The 20,939-nt window shown below is 44.3% G+C and overlaps 1 protein-coding gene across 1 annotated transcript in view; it reads left to right on the forward strand.

Annotated features, from left to right (window-relative positions):
• Positions 1–7,318: 7,318 nt before the first annotated feature.
• dyrk3 (dual specificity tyrosine phosphorylation regulated kinase 3) overlaps positions 7,319–20,939 on the forward strand; it is a 40,340-nt gene continuing 26,719 nt past the window's right edge. The window contains exons 1-2 of the mRNA XM_039016598.1: positions 7,319–8,281; positions 15,827–15,936. Of these exons, the coding sequence (XP_038872526.1) occupies positions 8,239–8,281; positions 15,827–15,936 (153 nt within the window). The 5' untranslated portion in view covers positions 7,319–8,238. The remainder of the gene's footprint in view (positions 8,282–15,826; positions 15,937–20,939) is intronic.

Consider the following 20,939-nt stretch of genomic DNA (forward strand, 5'->3'; position numbering starts at 1 on the left):
ATCGTGTAGGCATAGTAACCATGAGTGGTATGGTGTTGATATGCTGTAGGCATAGTAACCAGGAGTGGTATGGTGTTGATATCGTGTAGGCATAGTAACCAGGAGTGGTATGGTGTTGATATCGTGTAGTCATAGTAACCGGGAGTGGTATGGTGTTGATATCGTGTAGTCATAGTAACCGGAGTGGTATGGTGTTGATATCATGTAGGCATAATAACCGGAGTGGTATGGTGTTGATATCGTGTAGGCATAGTAACCATGAGTGGTATGGTGTTGATATCGTGTAGTCATAGTAACCAGGAGTGGTATGGTGTTGATATCATGTAGGCATAATAACCGGAGTGGTATGGTGTTGATATCGTGTAGGCATAGTAACCATGAGTGGTATGGTGTTGATATCGTGTAGTCATAGTAACCAGGAGTGGTATGGTGTTGATATCGTGTAGGCATAGTAACCAGGAGTGGTATGGTGTTGATATCGTTTGTATCTAAAGAACAAAAGGCAGTCCCTCCAGGATTTCGCAAACATTTTTTGTAATTTCTGCGGCCAAAAATGCTTGATTTTGCGGCAGCTTTTCTGAAATTCTGCGATACATTTTGCGATGTTTTTTTTCCCGCGATAACTTCATTTAAAGCAATAAAAGTCATATGTGCTCAGTTTTAGGATGATTTTAAGCAGAAAACAAAAACAATTAGAAACATCTAAAGTGATCAATTTAGTTTATTTTCCTGAACAAACAACTTATAATTCACTCACACATTCACTCTCCATCAGGCTTGGGGCTTGCTATCAACTCAAGATGCAGCTCCCATTCCTTCTCTCTCCCTCTCTTAAAAACCCCCAAATAGATTCAAAGCTGATCAATCACTTTCAATTTGAGGATCGATATTTCTTTCTAATAAGTTGTCTTCAAAATTCTTGAGATTGTGATTTTTTTCTGAAAGGGTCGTACACCCTTGGTGACAGGCAGTGGCTGAGACAGCAGATGTTCTGACTTTATACACTGCACTCTTTGAGAGAGGTAGTTAGCAGACCAGGCCAAAGACCCCTCAGAGACACCAATACTCCTTAGCCGGCCCACAAGAATGGAATGGTCTACCGTATCAAAAGCTTTGGCCAAGTCAATAAAAATAGCAGCACAACATTTCTTTTTACATTTTTTTATTTCACCTTTATTTAACCAGGTAGGCTAGTTGAGAACACCTTTATTTAACCAGGTAGGCCAGTTGAGAACACCTTTATTTAACCAGGTAGGCCAGTTGAGAACACCTTTATTTAACCAGGTAGGCCAGTTGAGAACACCTTTATTTAAATAGGCCATGGTGGCGAAGTAATTACAATATAGCAATTAAACACTGGAATGGTAGATGTGCAGAAGATGAATGTGCAAGTAGAGATACTGGGGTGCAAAGGAGCAAGACAAATAAATAAATACAGTATGGGGATGAGGTAGGTAGATAGATGGACTGTTTACAGATGGGCTATGTACAGGTGCAGTGATCTGTGAGCTGCTCTGACAGCTGGTGCTTAAAGTTAGTGAGGGAGATATGAGTGGGTGGTATGGGTGGTAGGGTTAAATAGTGGAATGGGTGGTAGGGTTAAATAGTGGAATGGGTGGTAGGGTTAAATAGTGGAATGGGTGGTAGGGTTAAATAGTGGAATGGGTGGTGTGTTATATAGTGGAATGGGTGGTATGGTTATATAGTGGAATGGGTGGTAGGGTTATATAGTGGAATGGGTGGTAGGGTTATATAGTGGAATGGGTGGTATGGTTATATAGTGGAATGGGTGGTAGGGTTATATAGTGGAATGGGTGGTAGGGTTATATAGTGGAATGGGTGGTATGGTTATATAGTGGAATGGGTGGTAGGGTTATATAGTGGAATGGGTGGTAGGGTTAAATAGTGGAATGGGTGGTGGGGTTAAATAGTGGAATGGGTGGTATGGTTATATAGTGGAATGGGTGGTAGGGTTATATAGTGGAATGGGTGGTAGGGTTATATAGTGGAATGGGTGGTAGGGTTATATAGTGGAATGGGTGGTGGGTTATATAGTGGAATGGGTGGTAGGGTTATATAGTGGAATGGGTGGTGGGTAAAATAGTGGAATGGGTGGTAGGGTTATATAGTGGAATGGGTGGTGGGTTTTAGAGGGCTAATAGGTGGTAGGGCCATTTTATTTGTCCTTTTTCCCGATGTTGTATTATTGTATCTAAAAGTATAATGTAGGTAGGCTGTGAATGGCCTCACACACCAGTAGGCAGGGTATGCACCTAAAAGCTGGACCAACCAAATCTCAAAGAAGAAGTGAGTTTCAGAGTAGACAGAGAACAGACATTATCCACAGAAGTAATACGATTTTTTTTAAATTTATCCTGGTAAGTCAGTTAAGAACAACTTATTATTTACAATGACAGCCTACCGGGGAACAGTGGGTTAACTGCCTTGTTCAGGGGCAGAACGACAGATTTTTTCAGTCAACCAGGTACTGGAAACCCCGAGGTCGAACCTTCAGGAGACATCTTACCCTGTACGCCGGTTGGCCGTCGATGAGACGGGGGAGAAAGGTGGCCCTGGAAACAGGAGACAAAGGGCTGTGAGACATGGGTTTACATCTTGACACATGAAAAGTAGGAAGTATACAGAGGGTGCTGGCCAACAGAGGACAAACAGCAGAGGGGCTACTAATCTTGGAGCAGGGGGGGAAAGGTCTTGGCTTCCAGGGGTGTAACCGCGGGGCGCATCAGGCTTAACATCCTTGGGTACCGGTCAGTGCTGCGGAAGCGAAGTGGCATGGGCCTTACAGAACCACTCCGGAGGTCCTGGTACTCCTGGTACTCCGCTGGAATGGCGGAGAGGTCCAGGGCAATTTCCAAGCACCCAGGAAGATGTCCCGGGGCAGGCAGAGATGATTTCAGGCAATGAGTGTGGCAGAATGGGCTCCAGCTCTCAAGGAACCAGTAGACCAGTCAATCGAGGGATTGTGTCACTGGAGCCAAGAGAGTCTCAATACCACAGGAACCTGCGGAGACTCAATTAGCAGGAATTGGATCGTCTCACTGTGGTTCCTCGACACTCGTAGGTTGATGGGGGTGGTATGGTGGGTGACCCGGCCTATAGAACACCCGTCCAGCGCTCTAACATTCATGGGAATGGAGAGGGGTTGAGTGGTGATGCCTTGCTCGGACGCCAGGGTAACGTCCATCAGACTCATATCGGCCCCCGAATCGATGAGTATCTGGAGAGACTTGGACTGGTCATAGCAGGGTGGCATGGAGAGGGGGATGAGTAAGGGGAGAAGCTAAATTGTCCTTAAGACCCACCAGAGTACTCATTCCTACCAACGAGCTAGGTCTCATGAAGGGACAGGTAGACATATAATGACCGGCAGTATCGCAATACAGACAACTCTGTTAAGTCTGCGTACGCGGTCGGCTGGAGACGGCCTAGCCCTGCCGAGCTGCATCAGCTCGGGAAGAGGTAAATCGGCAGTCTTCGGAGGCTCTTGAAGGAACTCGGGTAAACTCGGATCCTCTCGGGGACGTAGACACCAGTCCATTAGATGCAAGGTGGGATCCTTGAGTGAGCGATTGGGCCCGCAATCAGACCGCTTCTCCCTCCTACGTTCCCGTAGCCGTCCATCGATCCAGATGGTCAAAGCGATGAGTGAGTCAAGATCCTTCGGTAGTTCCCGGGCTGCAAGCTCGTCCTTTACTTCCTCCGATACTCCGTGCAGGAACGTGTCGAACAGCGCTTCCGGGTTCCAGGAACCCTCCGCTGCTGGCGCACGGAAATCCACCGCATAGTCTGCCACACTGATGGAGTCCTGCCGAAGCTGGAGTAACCTCTGGGCAGCCTCTCTCCCAGACACCGGAGCCTCAAACTTTTCTCACCTCCGCCACGAACACCTCCAGACTGAGGCAGATGGCGGATTGTTGCTCCCACACAGCCGTGGCCCAGGCGAGTGCCCTCCCGGACATCAGCGTAATGATATACGCTATCCTCGAGCGGTCCGAGGGGAACGAAGAAGGCTGCAGCTCAAAAAAGAGTTAGCACTGGGAGAGAATGGCCCGGCAGGTTCTGTCTCCATCGTAGTGCTCCGGGGGAAGTAAGCAGGGTTCCCGGGAAACCGGGGTGACGCCGCTGCTACCCAGCCGGTTTACTGAGGGGCTGGGAGGTTACCTTCGTGGTAGGCTGCCTAGTAGGCAACCCACGGAATTGCTCCCGCAATGTGTCCAAAGCTAGGTCGTGACGTTCGGCCACGGCCTGGAACCTTTCCATCAGACCGCAAAGCAACTCCTCGTGCCTACCAATGGTGGCTCCTTGGGAGGAGATGGGGCAGGCAAACGACAGGTCAAGGCAGGCAGAGGTCGACCAGGAGGGCGAGAAAAAGAGAGACTGGGGAAAAGCAGGAGCTGAGACAAAACGCTGGTTGACTTGACAGACAAGACGAACTGGCAACAGACAAACAGAGAACACAGGTTTAAATACACAGGGGATAATGGGGAAGATGGGCAACACCTGGAGGTGGTGGAGACAATCACAAGGACAGGTGAAACAGATCAGTACTGTCGCCAGGAAATGTCCCGCCATCACAGGATCCCTCTGAGCCTGTGTAGGGACCTGATTAAAACGGAAAAGCTGATTTAGTTTAATTAACATTTAGTTACTGGTAGTTTGTATGGAATTTTTTAATAACTTTTTACCCTCATTTTTTCCTTTTTGAATCCTTATTATCCACCTGTACAGTAGATGACGGAATGCACATATAATTGTTGCGAAAGCCATTATACTAAAGAAGAAAAAGAAGAGTATGGAACTATTGAACATTCAGGGACGTGAGGGTAAGAGTCGAATCCTGTTGAAGGCACACTATTTTGAAAATGTTTTTTTTTATGTGAAAGCACCAGTGGCGATTTTAGCATGTGAATCTTGTTGGGGTAAAAAAAGAAAGAAAGTGAGATTCATGCCAGCAAATCCACAACAACACAACACTAAACAATACATTAATTGCACTATAAAGGTGACAAACGGTGCCCACAAACTGCCTACATAAAGCTGTCCCAACATCTTACCGCTGATACACCTGGCTATCAGCGGAGCCTTGTCTGGCAGCAAAACAGTTCATTCGGCCTCATTTACTGCCTTTAAAAAAAACATAGCTGATATGGCTGACTTGCTTAAATAAATGTGATTTCTAATGACAATTAATATGTACAAACTATTGCATTAGGGGACGACAAGCAGATAAGAGGCAATCCATAATTTCGATGAAGACATTAATGAGCGAGCTAGGACAGACGTAGTCAATATAACTATTTGTTTAGCACTTTTGAAATGTACAGGGACAGAATTCAGAACATGGGCCGTTCTTACAGTGTTCTCCCTGTACACCAGGTCAGAACCGTAGGATAAATAAAGGGGGCATATAAGCAGACAATGAAAGATCTTAGAATATTCAATCATTACATTTCTCTAAAACAGGTTATAGGCTACATGTGCACCACCAAGTCAGAACAGTAGGTGAAGTTAAGAACAAATGATTAGGGTGAGGCACATGGGCTACTAACAGCTTACTACACAACATACACTTAGTATTACTTTCTTAGCTACGGTATACACATCTCCCTGGCATATTACACCATTTATGCAGCAGCACACAATACATTTTTGGACTCACTTGAAAAGGAAGGTGGCGCAGCGGTCCTTCGTGGGCAAATTTTCATCAAAGTCTGGCATTCTCTGGATTTATGGTGCTTTCAAAACAACTGGGAACTCTGAAAAAGTCTAATCATGATGACATCATTGATCTTCAGGTCGTAGCTCTAGAAAGAGGCCGGATTTACAATTCCGAGTTCGATGACCATTCAAAACGTATTTTCCAAGTCGGAGCTCGTTTATTCCCGACTTCCCAGTTGTCTTGAACTCACTGTTGTCAAGTTTTTGCAGTTCCGAGTTAACAGTTGTTTTGGGCGCAGAACAAATCATGCTTCATTGACAGCATGGCCAATGTTGAATGTTTGTCATTTTAAACTTGAAAAAGAGACCCTTAATCCCAGATTTGGGACCACACAGCCACTCCACTGAATAGCAGGCTAGTGATTGCTTTGCAATGCTTGCAGTTAGCCACTGATTCCATCCAAACCACTCATTGTTGAATTTGCGATTTCCAACTTGTTGTGTAATGTTTATGGCCAATGAGCACCGATATGTTTTTATCTATCATTTCTCTTCATTATCTATCTTCATATAACAAGGATTAAAAAAGATTAGCCAGTAGGTTGTCGACTTGATTCATGATGATGACTACTAGCTAAGATTTTGAAAGTATGATGTTGACATGGTCAGTCCAATCAAATCTACTGTACATATAAGGTGATTTGAAGTCATTTTATCTGTGGCCAATGACCTTGAGCCTTCTTGGATGGGCACTTCTAATGTAACTCTATGGCAGCACCCAAGGGGCTAGAATGTTCTAGGTCTAACCTTGGACTTAGCTGTGATGTAGTGTCCCCATGAGTGACAGAACACTGAGCCAATCACGGCGCAACGCTCTGTATTTTCTGCTGGCTTGCCCCACCACCACAGAAAGCACTGAGCGAGGCTGAAACACCTGCACTTTGGAGCTGCCTTACTCAAGAAAACAAAAAAGAGACCGTGTTTGTATGCAGCTTTATTAACTCAAAATATATATTTGTTTTTACATTGTTTGCAAACTTATATGTGACACGTATTAATATTTTATTTATTTTTGCAAAAATGTGGTGCTCAAATCACCTGCCCTGAATAACGGGTCGCCACTGGAAAGCACACATTCTGCCTTGTTGTTCAAATCATTCAAATCACTTTGAAGATTAGTCAACTTGAAGGCAAAAAGGGCAGCACGATATAATATTCGAGCCTGGTATTCCAACTGATTATGGACTATTAAAACAGTTTACCGCTGCGCCACAGTTTTGATGAAAATTACAGGGGGAAACATGAATCTTACAAGCGCTTATTGCTGACCAGCAGATGTCACTAATGTGCATTGTGAACCGCTAATGAAGCTGCGAGTAAATGAACCGTTTCCCGACACAATTTGGTGAAAGCTCGGAAGCCTTCAGAAAGCCTCGGTTTCCCATCACTACGTACACGGATCGTTATCCGTCTTCTTGCTTAATGTAGCTAGGAACTCGGATGGCCACGATATCCATGTAGACACCACTGGATAGTAACAACAATGGGACGTTGGGGGAAACACCCTGTTACTTTGAGCCAAGATGGCGCCGCTTTAACCCCGCCTCACTCTAGCCTACCACCTGTTTAATGACGCTACTCGAAACACACGGCGAAGACGCCCTTAGCAACAAACCAGACAATCACATCAAAAATAGGAGCTCCTGCTGCTGACAAGACTGGTTAAAACATAAGTCGTTTTAACGGCGCTAACGCACTGAGGACATTACATTATTACCCGAAAGAGACGCCAGCGTCTCTGAATTCAACGAGAACGGGGCTTTTGCCCAGAGTTGAGGTAACGTTAGCTAGCTAACCGACGATAACCCCTCTCAAGCGAAAACAGCTTCCCAAGCATTCCGGAAGGAGGACGAACCCTGGGCCGATCGAAGCAGAAGCTCACTAGTTATATTGCTAACTAGTCATTCACCGCAAAGTACACTCGAGATTTTTCCTTATGGGAATGGTTCTCTGGGTGGATATAGTAATCAACCGACAGAGAAAGGCGAGGGCCACACGGGTCAGACAGCTAAGCTGTCATTTTGGGACTCAAACTATTTTGGACAGTCGGAGTAATTTAGCGTTTGCTCACTCGGACGTGTGTTTTTGTGGCTGTGCTAACGTTAGCTGACGGAAACGAGAAACGACCCCCATCGCTGGAACTTTTTCAGACTGCAGGGCTAGCGAGTTGGCAAAGCCATGGTTTTAGGACGAGAACAAGGTCAGATTGTGTAGGTAGAGAGTCCTAGCTAGAATATTAAGTTGAGCAAGTGAGGAAAGCTATATTAAACCAACTTATGTAACGTTAGCTATATTTCATCCAACAAAGTTGGCTAGCAGGGTATATTTTGGATCCCTTGAGCTAGCAACACGAGCACGAATTGCAAGTGATACAAGCTTTACTCTTAAGTATTTTATTATAACTAGCCAAGTGTTGGCTAGTTTTTTTTTATACGGTTGTTTTTACTAAAGATTTTTAACTTCCACCTCGGATGCTGGCTTCAACGTTAAACTGCAATCATGATGGTATTACAGAGAAAAGCAGAAGGCCCCATAACAGCAGGTAATTAACTGATTATAACTGGCTTCGTACTGTGTTCTAATGTACTTACTGCAACGTTACATTAATGTACTCAAAGCAAATTCTATTTGTCACATGCGCCGGATACAACTGGTGTAGACGTTACCGTGAAATGCTTGCTTACGAGCCCTTTCTAACGATGCAGAGTTTAGAAATAATTATACAATAAGTTAGTAACACAAGGAATACAATGAAATACACAAGAATGGAGTTATATACAGGGAGTACCAGATCAATGTGTAGAGGTGGGAGGTATTTCAGATATGTACATGAAAGCAGGGTAAAGGGACTAGGCATCAGGATAGATGTGATTCTAGTATCAGTTATTGCACACAGTGGCATTTCACCGGCCATCATTTGTTAGCTAGCCATTTTGTTGAACGCAAATGTAACATTTGTCCCTGAGTTATTTTGTTTCCATGGTTCAAGACAGTTGATCATCTCAAATAGCTCTGGAGTCAAGGACTGTTGCTTACTTTTGCTCACGTAGTGTATTTTCAAGAATGTGGTCACCTGCTCATCGAACAGCCCCAGACCATTATTCCTCCTCCACCAAACTTTACAGTTGGCACTATTCATTGGGGCAGGTAGTGTTCTCCTGGCATCCGCCAAACACAGATTTGTCCGTCTGACTGCCAGATGGTGAAGCTTGATTCATTACTCCAGAGAACGCGTTTCCACTGCTCCAGAGTCCAATGGCGGCGAGCTTTACAACGCTCCAGCCTAAGCTTGGCATTGCGCATGGTGATCTTAGGCTTGTGTGCGGCTGCTCGGCCATGGAAACCCATTTCATGAAGCTCCCGATAAGTTATTGTGCTGATGATGCTTCCAGAGGCAGTTTGGAACTTGGTAGTAAGTGTTGCAACCGGAGGGTAAAATATTTTTCCGCACTTCAGCACTCGGCAAAAAAAAATAAGAAACACGGTTTTGAAGTGTCCTAAATCTAGGAGACATCAATACAACTGAGGAAAGTATTCAGACCCCTTGACTTTTTCCACATTTTGTTAGGTTACAGCCTTATTCTAAAATGTATTAAATTGTGTGTCCCCCAATCTACACGCAATACCCCATAATAACAAAGAAAAAACAGGTTTTTGGAAATGTTTGCCAGTGTATTAAATCAACTGAAATATCACATTTACATAAGTATTCAGACCCTTTACTCAGTTACTTTTTTGAAGCACCTTTGGCAGCGATTACAGCCTCGAGTCTTCTTGGGTATGACGCTACAAGCTTGGCACACCTGTATTTGGGGAGTTTCTCCCGTTCTTCTCTGCAGATCCTCTCAAGTTCTGTCAAGTTGGATGGGGGTGTGTCACGGCACAGCTATTTTTTGGTTTCTCCAGAGTTGTTCGATTGGGTTCAAGTCTGGGCTCTGGCTGGGACACTCAAGGTCATTCAGAGACTTGTCCCGAAGCCTCTCCTGCATTGTCTTGGCTGTGTGCTTAGGGTCATTGTCCTGTTGGAAGGTGAACCTTCGCCCCAGTCTGAGGTCCTGAGCGCTCTGGAGCAGGTTTTCATCGAGGACCTCTCTGTGCTGTTCATCTTTCCCTCGATCCTGACTGGTCTCCCAGTCCCTGCCGCTGAAAATCATCCCCACAGCATGATGCTACCACCGCCATGCTTCACTGTAGGGGTGCTTGGCATTCAGGCCAAAGAGTTCAATCTTGGTTTCAGCAGGACGGAATATTGTTGCTCATGGTCTGAGAGTCTTTAGGTGCCTTTTGGCAAACTCCAAGTGGGCTGTCATGTGCCTTTTACTGAGGAGTGACTTCCCTCTGGCCACTCTACTATAAAGGCCTGATTGGTGGAGTTCTGCAGAGATGGTTGTCCTTCTGGAAGGTTCTCCCATCTCCACAGAGAAACTCTGGAGCTTTGTCAGTGACCATCGGGTTCTTGGTCACCTCCCTGACCAAGGCCCTTCTCCCCTGATTGCTCAGTTTGGCTGGGCGGCCAGCTCTAGGAAGAGTCTTGGTGGTTCCAAACTTCTTCCATTTAAGAATGATGGAGCCCACTGTGTTCTTGGGGACCTTCAATGCTGCAGAAATGTTTTTGGTACCCTTCCCCAGATCTGTGCCTCGACACAATTATGTCTAGGAGCTCTACAGACAATTCCTTCGACCTCATGGCTTGGTTTTTGCTCTGACATGCACTGTCAACTGTGGGACCTTATATAGACAGGTGTACCTTTCCAAATCATGTCCATTGAATTGACCACAGGTGGAGTCCAATCAAGTTGTAGAAACATCTCAAGGATGATCAATGGAAACAGGATGCACCTGAGCTCAATTTCGAGTCTCATAGCAAAGGGTCTGAATACTTATGTAAATAAGGTATTTCTGTTTTTAATCTTTGCAAACATTTCTAAAAACCTGTTTTCACTTTGTCATTATGGGATAATGTGGATAGGCTGATTAAAAAATAATAAATTTTAGGATAAGGCTGTAACGTAACAAAATGTGGGAAAAAGTCAAGGGGTCTGAATACTTAACGAATGCACTATATATTAGTATTATTATTATTTTTTTGTATCACAAAGTGTAATGGATATATACTATAGTTAAGTTGGAGGCGGTAATGCAACGTAATTATATGCCAACCGCTGTTACACTCCACCGAAGAGGAAGTGCATTAGAATTCTACGTCGTCAGGCAGAAATGAGTGTTTTGGATCAGGTAAGTTTCCTCTCATGACCTCTACAAGACAGAATGCTGAGTAAAATGATACTTCACTGGTTGTCTGTGCGGTTGGTCCTTTTGCAGGTAGGAATGTGAGACTATATATCCACAGGAAAGTATAATTGCATGAACTTTTCAAAGCGCTGGTAGTGCGTTCAGATTTGAAGACCTGAAGCATGTACACAAGAGGAAAATACATGTATGTTTGCAGAGCTCATGCATATGTGTTTACATGGTTCTCCACATGCTTCTGGTGATAGAAATATGAATTCAAATACCAGCGCTTCCTACCTGCAAAAAGACCAACCGCAAGGAACAACCGGTACATAAAAAATACAAATAAAAATGTAACATTCTGGCTTTATAGCTTGTGCGTGGAAGTTTTTCCAAGCAAATTGTATACCATTAATCTTAGACTGAACCAGAGGTATCGGAGTCTGATTGTCAGGCAGACCAGGGCTCTACGGTGACAAATGAAGGCGCACATTACACAAATGTTTGAGGTATTAAAGCCGCAATAAGGGCACTGGTGCTACCAAATTTAAAATTCTATGTTGCACAGCAAAATATTTAGGAGCGTATGCCCCCAAAAGGGGAGCACTGTGGAGCCCTGTAGACTGTGATGTCATAATAGCATTGATCAGTTCCACTCAGTGGAGGGAAACAAATTGTTTTCTGACAGTTGCAACTCTGTGTCCATTGATCAGACAAACACTAGACTCTCCTGCATGTCTGTAAGTACTCTACTCCAGAGCCAGTCTACACTGGAACATGTGCTGAACTCATGTTTCTTTGCAGGTCTTTGCATCATATTAAAAAAGAAGAAAGTATTTAGCTTACTAGGCAAGTCAATAGTTTTATCAAATAACTAGTTATCTCTCAGTAGTTCTGTATGAACAGACAGGCAGTCTAGCTAGTTCTAGTTGAGTCAGCTACAGTCTAGCCAGCAGTCTGTCTACGCTGTTGGACCATTGTTATTAGTCTGGTTTATGACACGTGATCTGACACGTTTCTGGGGTGTTCCCTTCGCTCTACTCTCTGTGGTGTTTGTCCCTCCTGGACCACCACCTCCGCACACAAACACAGGCGTTGTGTTTGCTAAATAGCTACGTTTTTTCCATAACAACAGTGCCATTCACATGAAATTGACGCCAACCCTTTTGGTTTGAGTTATGTTATGGGGAAGTTTCAGTAGTAATGTTTGGGGCCAGAGTGAATGTGCATACTGTGTGTAAAGTGCTGAACACACAGTCTTTACCCCGCTTTCATGCACGCTTTCGTGTGTATTGTACCCCCCCCCCCAACACAGTAACACAGTGTCTGTTGACACTGCAACACAGCTCTAACTAACCCTACATCTCTCTATGGTTATCACTAGCTAACATGGCTCTCTTAGGGCTAACTCTAACTTAACTGATAGCAATACACTGATTGATGTCCGTTTCACTAACGCTAACTTAGCGACACGGTTCTCTATGGGGCTAACGATAGCTAGCTACACAGCTTTCTATGGGGCTAACGCTAACTTAGCGACACAGTTATCTATGGGGCTAACGATAGCTAACTACACAGCTTTCTATGGGGCTAACGCTAACTTAGCGACACGGTTATCTATGGGGCTAACGATAGCTAGCTACACAGCTTTCTATGGGGCTAACGCTAACTTAGCGACACGGTTCTCTATGGGGCTAACGATAGCTAGCTACACAGCTTTCTATGGGGCTAACGCTAACTTAGCGACACAGTTATCTATGGGGCTAACGATAGCTAACTACACAGCTTTCTATGGGGCTAACGCTAACTTAGCGACACGGTTATCTATGGGGCTAACGATAGCTAGCTACACAGCTTTCTATGGGGCTAACGCTAACTTAGCGACACAGTTATCTATGGGGCTAACGATAGCTAGCTACACAGCTTTCTATGGGGCTAACGCTAACTTAGCGACACGGTTCTCTATGGGGCTAACGATAGCTAGCTACACAGCTTTCTATGGGGCTAACGCTAACTTAGCGACACGGTTATCTATGGGGCTAACGATAGCTAGCTACACAGCTTTCTATGGGGCTAACTTAGGGACACAGTTATCTATGGGGCTAACGATAGCTAGCTACACAGCTTTCTATGGGGCTAACGCTAACTTAGCGACACAGTTATCTATGGGGCTAACACTAGCTAAGATTGCTCTCTTAGGGCTAACGCTAACTAAACTGTTAAAACCGAAGTCAGTTTTATTTTTCTTGGTTTGGGATTTTCTTTTTACTCTCAATATTACAATTATTCCCTAGAGAAACAATGAAAATGAATGTTCTGAGTCCATGTCAAAGCTTAAATCACATCAGAAGACGTTTTTTTTAAAGGAGAGAAACTAACATGGACTCAGAAGGACAGAAACTAACATTTAGTTTTGAGTGTAATTCCCTGTAATTGCGCATCTAGGAGGAGAGGAATGTGTCAGTCAAGCGATGTTTCTGCTGATGTTTAGGCCTACTGCTGCAGCAAATGCCATGGCAAGAGTTTGCAAAACAATGGCCACCCAATTAAAACAAGTAATCATGCTATACTTCTGTCATGTAAGCCTACTTTGCAGTTAACTTTTAATTGAGTTAGGTTTTCGGGGGAAATGATTAGCATCGCTAACTGGCTACATACAGAGTAAAAGACCAACGCGTGCAACAGACAGACGGGCAATATTGCTGGAAATTAATTGGCAGATATTGTTACGTTTTGACTTTTTACGCCAATAGTGGCTAAGCAGGGGTGGGATAATGTCGATGTGGTTTTGATTGGAAAATAGCCGGGATCTTTGAGACGGCTTGTGATGTAAAAATGCATGTACTCTCAGAAATGATTGGCGAGCTACTTATAGGTGGGCTGCGGACTACTGGTAGCTCCTGATCTACCTGTTGGAGACCCCTGGTCTATGGGTTAATGCTAGCAGGTGAATTCCACGGATCCCTATTAGCTAATGCTAACTAGCCCCATAGCTCTCTATGGGATAATGCTAGCACCACAGCTCCCTATTGGCAAATGCTAACTAACCCCACAGCTCTCTATGGGTTAACGCTATTACTAGCATGAACCGGCCAACCCCAATCATAGCCCAGACTGGCTTAGCCAGGTGCTTAATAAGGTTGCTGAAAGTGGTAGGCCTATTATTGGCCTATTAATGGGGCTAGCAGATGCTACTGTGACGGCAGCATCTTTCCGCTTGTCTGTCTGTCTGCGCCGTTTTGTTCTGTGCATCCACGTTGAAGCGATGGAACACAGACACAGGTGTGATCAGAAATAGAGTCCTTAATACGGAAGGGATCTGATAACCGGAAAGGGTCTGATTTATGATACGCCACAGTGTGCGTGACTATGTGTGTCACCTTAGACCTGCACACAGATGAGGTGTTATTGGGGGGGGGGGGGGGGGGGGGGGGGGAACTACAGGCCTGAAATCTTGTTATTATAAGTGGCTCTGCGGAAATCAAATTAACATAATGCAAAAATCCCCATCTGTTTAATCTACAGATCTTTTTTTTTTGTTGCATGGGCTGCTTCTCAATCCACCGCATGCGCCGGTATGGCCCCTTCCCCGTATCTGTGGTGAAAGATGGCAGAGGTAGAGCGATGTTTGTCAGACTGAGACATCCTGAAAATCGGTCTTCTCACGAAAACGTCTGTAGTCTCCAACTGGTTTGGCCTGCAAACTAGCACTCTGTAGAAAGATGAGACTCTCAGTTTTGCTCTACACCCCCCCCCCCCACACACACACACACACACAATCATCACAGGACTCGTCTGAAGTTGGTACAGACTCTTTGTACAACTTCTGTCTGTAGCGTCCAAACAGTTTGTTCTACACACTAATATGACACCTCTGTGGAAAGTTGAGACTCCCACGGACACTTACATGTCGGTTGTTTTGCTCTAGGTACCAGTTAAGTGCCCGATCTGCCAGGGCACCAGGGCCTTCTGCCAGAGCCTTCTGCCAGGGCCTTCTGCCAGGGCACCAAGGCCTTCTGCCAGGGCCTTCTGCCAGGGCTGCAAGGCCATTAACTAAAATTGCTAAGTAAATTGTTTTTAAAAATGAAAAACAATAGGTATTCTGTGAAGAAAAACAAAATTGTATGTAAATGTACATAAGTAATTAGCCTTTACGTCGATGTGTAGGTGATAGCCTATGCCTATTGGCTACAGCCTGTCATGTCCAGACCAATGCTGACATAAGGGAGGAGCCTGAAAATGTAGCCAAACTTTCTTGAGACTGATTCCATATGTGTTATTTTATAGTTTTGATGTCTTCACTATTATTCTACAATGTAGAAAATAAAGAAATCAGTAGGTGTGCCCAAACTTTTGACTGGTACTGTATATTGTATACATGTGGTTAGCATGTTCAATTAATACATTCTACTTTCTAATAATGTAATGGATGTTTTTTTTGTTTTCATTAAGATGTAAAACAGTTTTATGTTAATTAACAAATGAAGTTGATGTAATATAGACTGAAATACTTTACTTTAAAAGCATTGTAAATGATCTAGACCCATGTTGGCATATTAACAACACAAAAAAAAACACGTGTTTCAATTTTGGGATTGGTTCAAGTTAAGTTTGGGACAGTTGATATTGCGGTACCGGGACGCTTTCGACACCTTGTAGAGTCCATGCTCCAACGATTTGAGGCATTTCCGAGGGTCGAAAGGTGTACTCCAGTGTATGTCTGTTAGGTTACTGTTTCAATATGAGGGCTCCTGTTAGACCAATTTATTTATTACAAATGTCTCTGATTATATTGTTAATGTCAATGAAGTTGATCCAGAGCGTGACCTCTGACCTGTGTTGTTGTGTCCACCAGCGCGGCATGGTGACGGCCTCTATAACTCCTACATGAGAACTGACCACCTACTGAAGGAAGAAGCAGACACACACAGTCCCGCTGGCCTGCCCCCGATACCCAAACACACTGTGAGTACACACACACCGCCCCGCAGGCCTGCCCCCAACACCCCAAAACACTACACACACACACACACACACACACACACACACACACACACACACACACACACACACACACACACCCCGCCCGCAGGCCTGCACCCAATACCCCAAAACTCTGTGTTAGACACACTAGGGTTGGGCAGTATACCGGATATTTGGAAATGGCCACGGGATGGTTTTTCAATCCCGCTGAAATGTACTAATTTTAATTTTTTTAATACATTTTTATATTTGGAGCTACTCTTTAAGTAAATACCTGCAGTCAACTCCACGTGTGCAATACTTTAGGATATAAAGCAGATCGCATTCTTAATTTCACCTGTCACGTTCTTTTAATCAACCGGTCCAGCTGTATTCAGTCTGTTCCACACCTTTTAATCAACCGGTCCAGCTGTATTCAGTCTGTTCCACACCTTTTAATCAACCGGTCCAGCTGTATTCAGTCTGTTCCACACCTTTTAATCAACCGGTCCAGCTTTTATTCAGTCTGTTCCACACCTTTTAATCAACCGGTCCAGCTGTATTCAGTCTGTTCCACACCTTTTAATCAACCGGTCCAGCTGTATTCAGTCTGTTCCACACCTTTTAATCAACCGGTCCAGCTTTTATTCAGTCTGTTCCACACCTTTTAATCAACCGGTCCAGCTGTATTCAGTCTGTTCCACACCTTTTAATCAACCGGTCCAGCTTTTATTCAGTCTGTTCCACACCTTTTAATCAACCGGTCCAGCTGTATTCAGTCTGTTCCACACCTTTTAATCAACCGGTCCAGCTTTTATTCAGTCTGTTCCACACCTTTTAATCAACCGGTCCAGCTGTATTCAGTCTGTTCCACACCTTTTAATCAACCGGTCCAGCTTTCTGTCTGTCAAAACACAGTAAATAGCCTATGCGCTACCACTCGCTGGCTGCATATGAAGCACGGAAAATACCAAGACGTTGAAGGATCATCCATGTTCTCTGCCTCTGTGTAAAAACACGTGACTGTAACCACAGTGTACACAACACACACACACACACACACCCAGGTACCGGGAGGCGGGACATACGGCAGACTGTCAAACCAGCCGTGTTTTCCTGTCATCGCTCACTTTGTGACTGCGCCTGTCCTATCAATAGATCGATAGAAGATACATATCGTTCATTCTAGCGGGAGAGGGCTGGCAGCGTAGATAATGACCCTACTTGTCTACTAGTAATAGGCAAGTTGCTTGTGCAGCACCTATAGGTTATCCCTTATCATAATCCATGATTATTTAGCAAGTGGGCTGTCTAGCTATCACATCACTTTTCACTATTCATAAAAGAAATGTCCACCTTTATTTAACCAGGTAGGCCAGTTGAGAACAAGTTCTCTGGAGCGCATGCTACGAGTGGGTGCTACTATGGTGAACAGTGAGCTGAGATAAGGCGGGGCTTTACCTAGCAAAGACTTATAGATGACCTGGAGCCAGTGGGTTTGGCTACGTATAAGTAGTGAGGGCCAGCCAACGAGAGCATACAGGTCGCAGTGGTGGGTAGTATATGGGGCTTTGGTGACAAAACAGATGGCACTGTGATAGACTGCATCCAAATTGCTGAGTAATGTTGGAGGCTATTTTGTAAATGATATCGCCGAAGTCAAGGATCGGTAGGATAGTCAGTTTTACGAGGGTATGTTTGGCAGCATGAGTGAAGAATGCTTTGTTGCGAAATAGGAAGCCGATTCTAGATTTAATTTTGGATTGGAGATGCTTAATATGAGTCTGGAAGGAGAGTTTACAGTCTAACCAGACACCTAGGTATTTGTAGTTGTCCACATATTCAAAGTCAGAACCGTCCAGAGTAGTAATGCTAGGCGGGCGGGTGTGGGCAGAGATCGGTTGAAGAGCATGCATTTAGTTTTGCTTGCATTTAAGAGCAGTTGGAGGTCACGGAAGGAGAGTTGTATGGCATTGAACCTCATCTAGGGGTTTGTTAACCTGTCTGAGAACGAGGTTCTGCTAGCGGAACCCCTCGCCAACAGCCAATGAAATTGCAGGGCGCCAAAGTCAATCAACAGAAATCTCATAATTCAAATTTCTCAAGCATACAAGTATTAGACACCATTTTAAAGATAAAATTCTCATTAATCCAACCACAGTGTCCGATTTCAAAAAGGCTTTTCGGTGAAAGCACAAGATATCATTATGTTAGGTCAGCAACTAGTCACAGAAAGCATACAGTGATTTTCCAACCAAAGAGAGGAGTCACAAAAAGCAGAAATAGAGATAAAATGAATCACTAACCTTTGATATTCTTCGTCAGATGACACTCCCGGGACAACATGTTACACAATACATGTATGTTTTGTTCGATCAAGTTCATATTTATATCCAAAAACCTCTGTTTACATTTGGCTTTGCCTCAAAACATCCCGTGAATTTGCACAGAGCCACATCAAATCACAGAAATACTCAAAATAAACTTTGATAAAAGATACAAGTATTATGCACAGAATTATAGATATACTTCTCCTTAATGCAACCGCTTTGTCAGATTTCAAAAAAGCTTTACGGAAAAAGCAAACCATGCAATAATCTGAGTACGACACTCAGAGACCAAAACAAGCCAAACATATACCCGCCATGTTGCGGAATCAACAGAAGTCAGAAATAGCATTATAAATATTCACCTTTGATGATCTTCATTAGAATGCACTCCCAGGAATCCCAGTTCCATAGTAAATGTTGGTTTAGTTCGATAAAGTCCATCATTTATGTCCAAATGCCTCCTTGTTGTTCGCGCCTTGAGGTCACAAATCCAAATTCATGACGCGCGATCATTAGGTCCAGACGAAAAGTCAAAAAGTTCCGTTACAGTCCGTAGAAACATGTCAAACGATGTATAAATTCAATCTTTAGGATGTTTTTAACATAAATCTTCAATAATGTTCCAACCGAGGAATTCCTTTGTCTTTAGAATTGCAATGGAACGCAGGTCGCTCTCACGTGAACGCGCGTGGTCAGCTCATGCCACTCTGGCAGGCCTCTGACTCATTCAGCTCCCATTCCCCCTCCTTTACAGTAGAAGCATCAAACAAGGTTCTAAAGACTGTTGACATCTGGTGGAAGCCTTAGGAAGTGCAATATGACCCCATAGACACTGTATATTCGATAGGCGATGAGTTGAAAAACTACAAACCTCAGATTTCCCATTTATTGTTGGATTTTTCTCAGGTTTTCGCCTGCCATATGAGTTCTGTTATACTCAAAGACCTCATTCAAACAGATTTAGAAACTTCAGAGTGTTTTCTATCCAAATCTACTAATACTATGCATATATTAGCAACTGGGCCTGAGTAGCGGGCAGTTTACTCTGGGCACGCTTTTCATCCAAACGTGAAAATGCTGCGTCCTATCCCAAAGAAGTTAACACAGTGTCCAAAGATGGGCCAGAAGTATACAGAATGGTATCGTCTGCGTAGAGGTGGATCAGAGAATCACCAGCAGCAAGAGCAACATCATTGATGTATACAGAGAAAAGAGTCTGCCCGAGAATTGAACCCTGTGGCACCCCCATAGAGACTGCCAGAGGTCCGGACAACAGGACCTCCGATTTGACACTGAACTCTATCTGAGAAGTAGTTGGTGAACCAGGCGAGGCAGTCATTTGAGAATCCAAGGCTGTTGAGTCTGCCGATAAGAATGTGGTGATTGACAGAGTCGAAAGCCTTGGCCAGGTCGATGGAGACGGCTGCACAGTATTGTCTTTTATCGATGGCGGTTATGATATCGTTTAGGACCTTGAGCGTGGCTGAGGTGCACCCATGACCAGTTCTGAAACAAGATTACATAGCAGAGAAGGTACGGTGGGATTTGAAATGGTCGGTGATCTGTTTGTTGACTTGGCTTTCGAATACTTTAGAAAGGCAGGGCAGGATGGATATAGGTCTGTAACAGTTTGGGTCTAGGGTGTCACCCCCTTTGAAGAGGGGGATGACTGCGGCAGCTTTCCAATCTTTAGGGGATCTCAGACGATACGAAAGAGAGGTTGAACAGGCTAGTAATAGAGGTTGCAACAATTTCGGCGGATCATTTTAGAAAGAGAGGGTCCAGATTGTCTAGCCCGGCTGATTTTGTAGGGGTCCAGATTTTGCAGCTCTTTCAGAACATCAGCTATCTGGATTTGGGTGAAGGAGAAATGGGAGAGGCTTATGCAAATTGCTGTGCAGGGTGCAGAGCTGTTGACCGGGGAAGGGGTAGCCAGGTGGAAAGCATGGCCAGCCGTAGAAAAATGCTTACTGAAATTCTCGATTATTGTAGATTTATCGGTGGTGACAGTGTTTCCTAGCCTCAGTGCAGTGGGCAGCTGGGAGAATGTGCTCTTATTCTCCATGGACTTTACAGTGTCCCAGAACTTTTTGGAGTTTATGCTACAGGATGCAAATTTCTGTTTGAAAAAGCTAGCCTTTGCTTTCCTAACTGCCTGTGTATATTGGTTCCTAACTTCCCTGAAAAGTTGCATATCGCAGGGGCTATTCGATGCTGATGCAGTACGCCACAGGAGGTTTTTGTGCTGGTCAAAGGCAGTCAGGTCTGGAGTGAGCCAAGGACTATATCTATTCCCGGTAAATATTTTTTTTGAATGGGGCATTATTATTTAAGATGGTGAAGAAAGCACTGTTAAAGAATAACCAGGTGTCTTCTACTGATGGAATGAGGTCAATATCCTTCCAGGATACCCGGGCCAGGTTGATTAGAAAGGCCTGCTCGCTGAAGTGTTTTAGGAAGCGTTTGACAGTGATGAGTGGTGGTCGTTTGCCCGCGGACCCATTACGGACGCAGGCAATGAGGCAGTGAACGCTGAGATCCTGGTTGAAGACAGCAGAAGTGTGTTTAGAGAGCAGGTTGGTCAGGATGATATCTATGAGGGTGCCCGTGTTTACGGATTTAGGGTTGTACCTGGTGGGTTCCATGATAATTTGTGAGATTGAGGGCATCTAGCTT

This window comes from Salvelinus namaycush, chromosome 20, assembly GCF_016432855.1.
Source record: "Salvelinus namaycush isolate Seneca chromosome 20, SaNama_1.0, whole genome shotgun sequence".
Taxonomy (NCBI): Eukaryota; Metazoa; Chordata; class Actinopteri; order Salmoniformes; family Salmonidae; genus Salvelinus; species Salvelinus namaycush.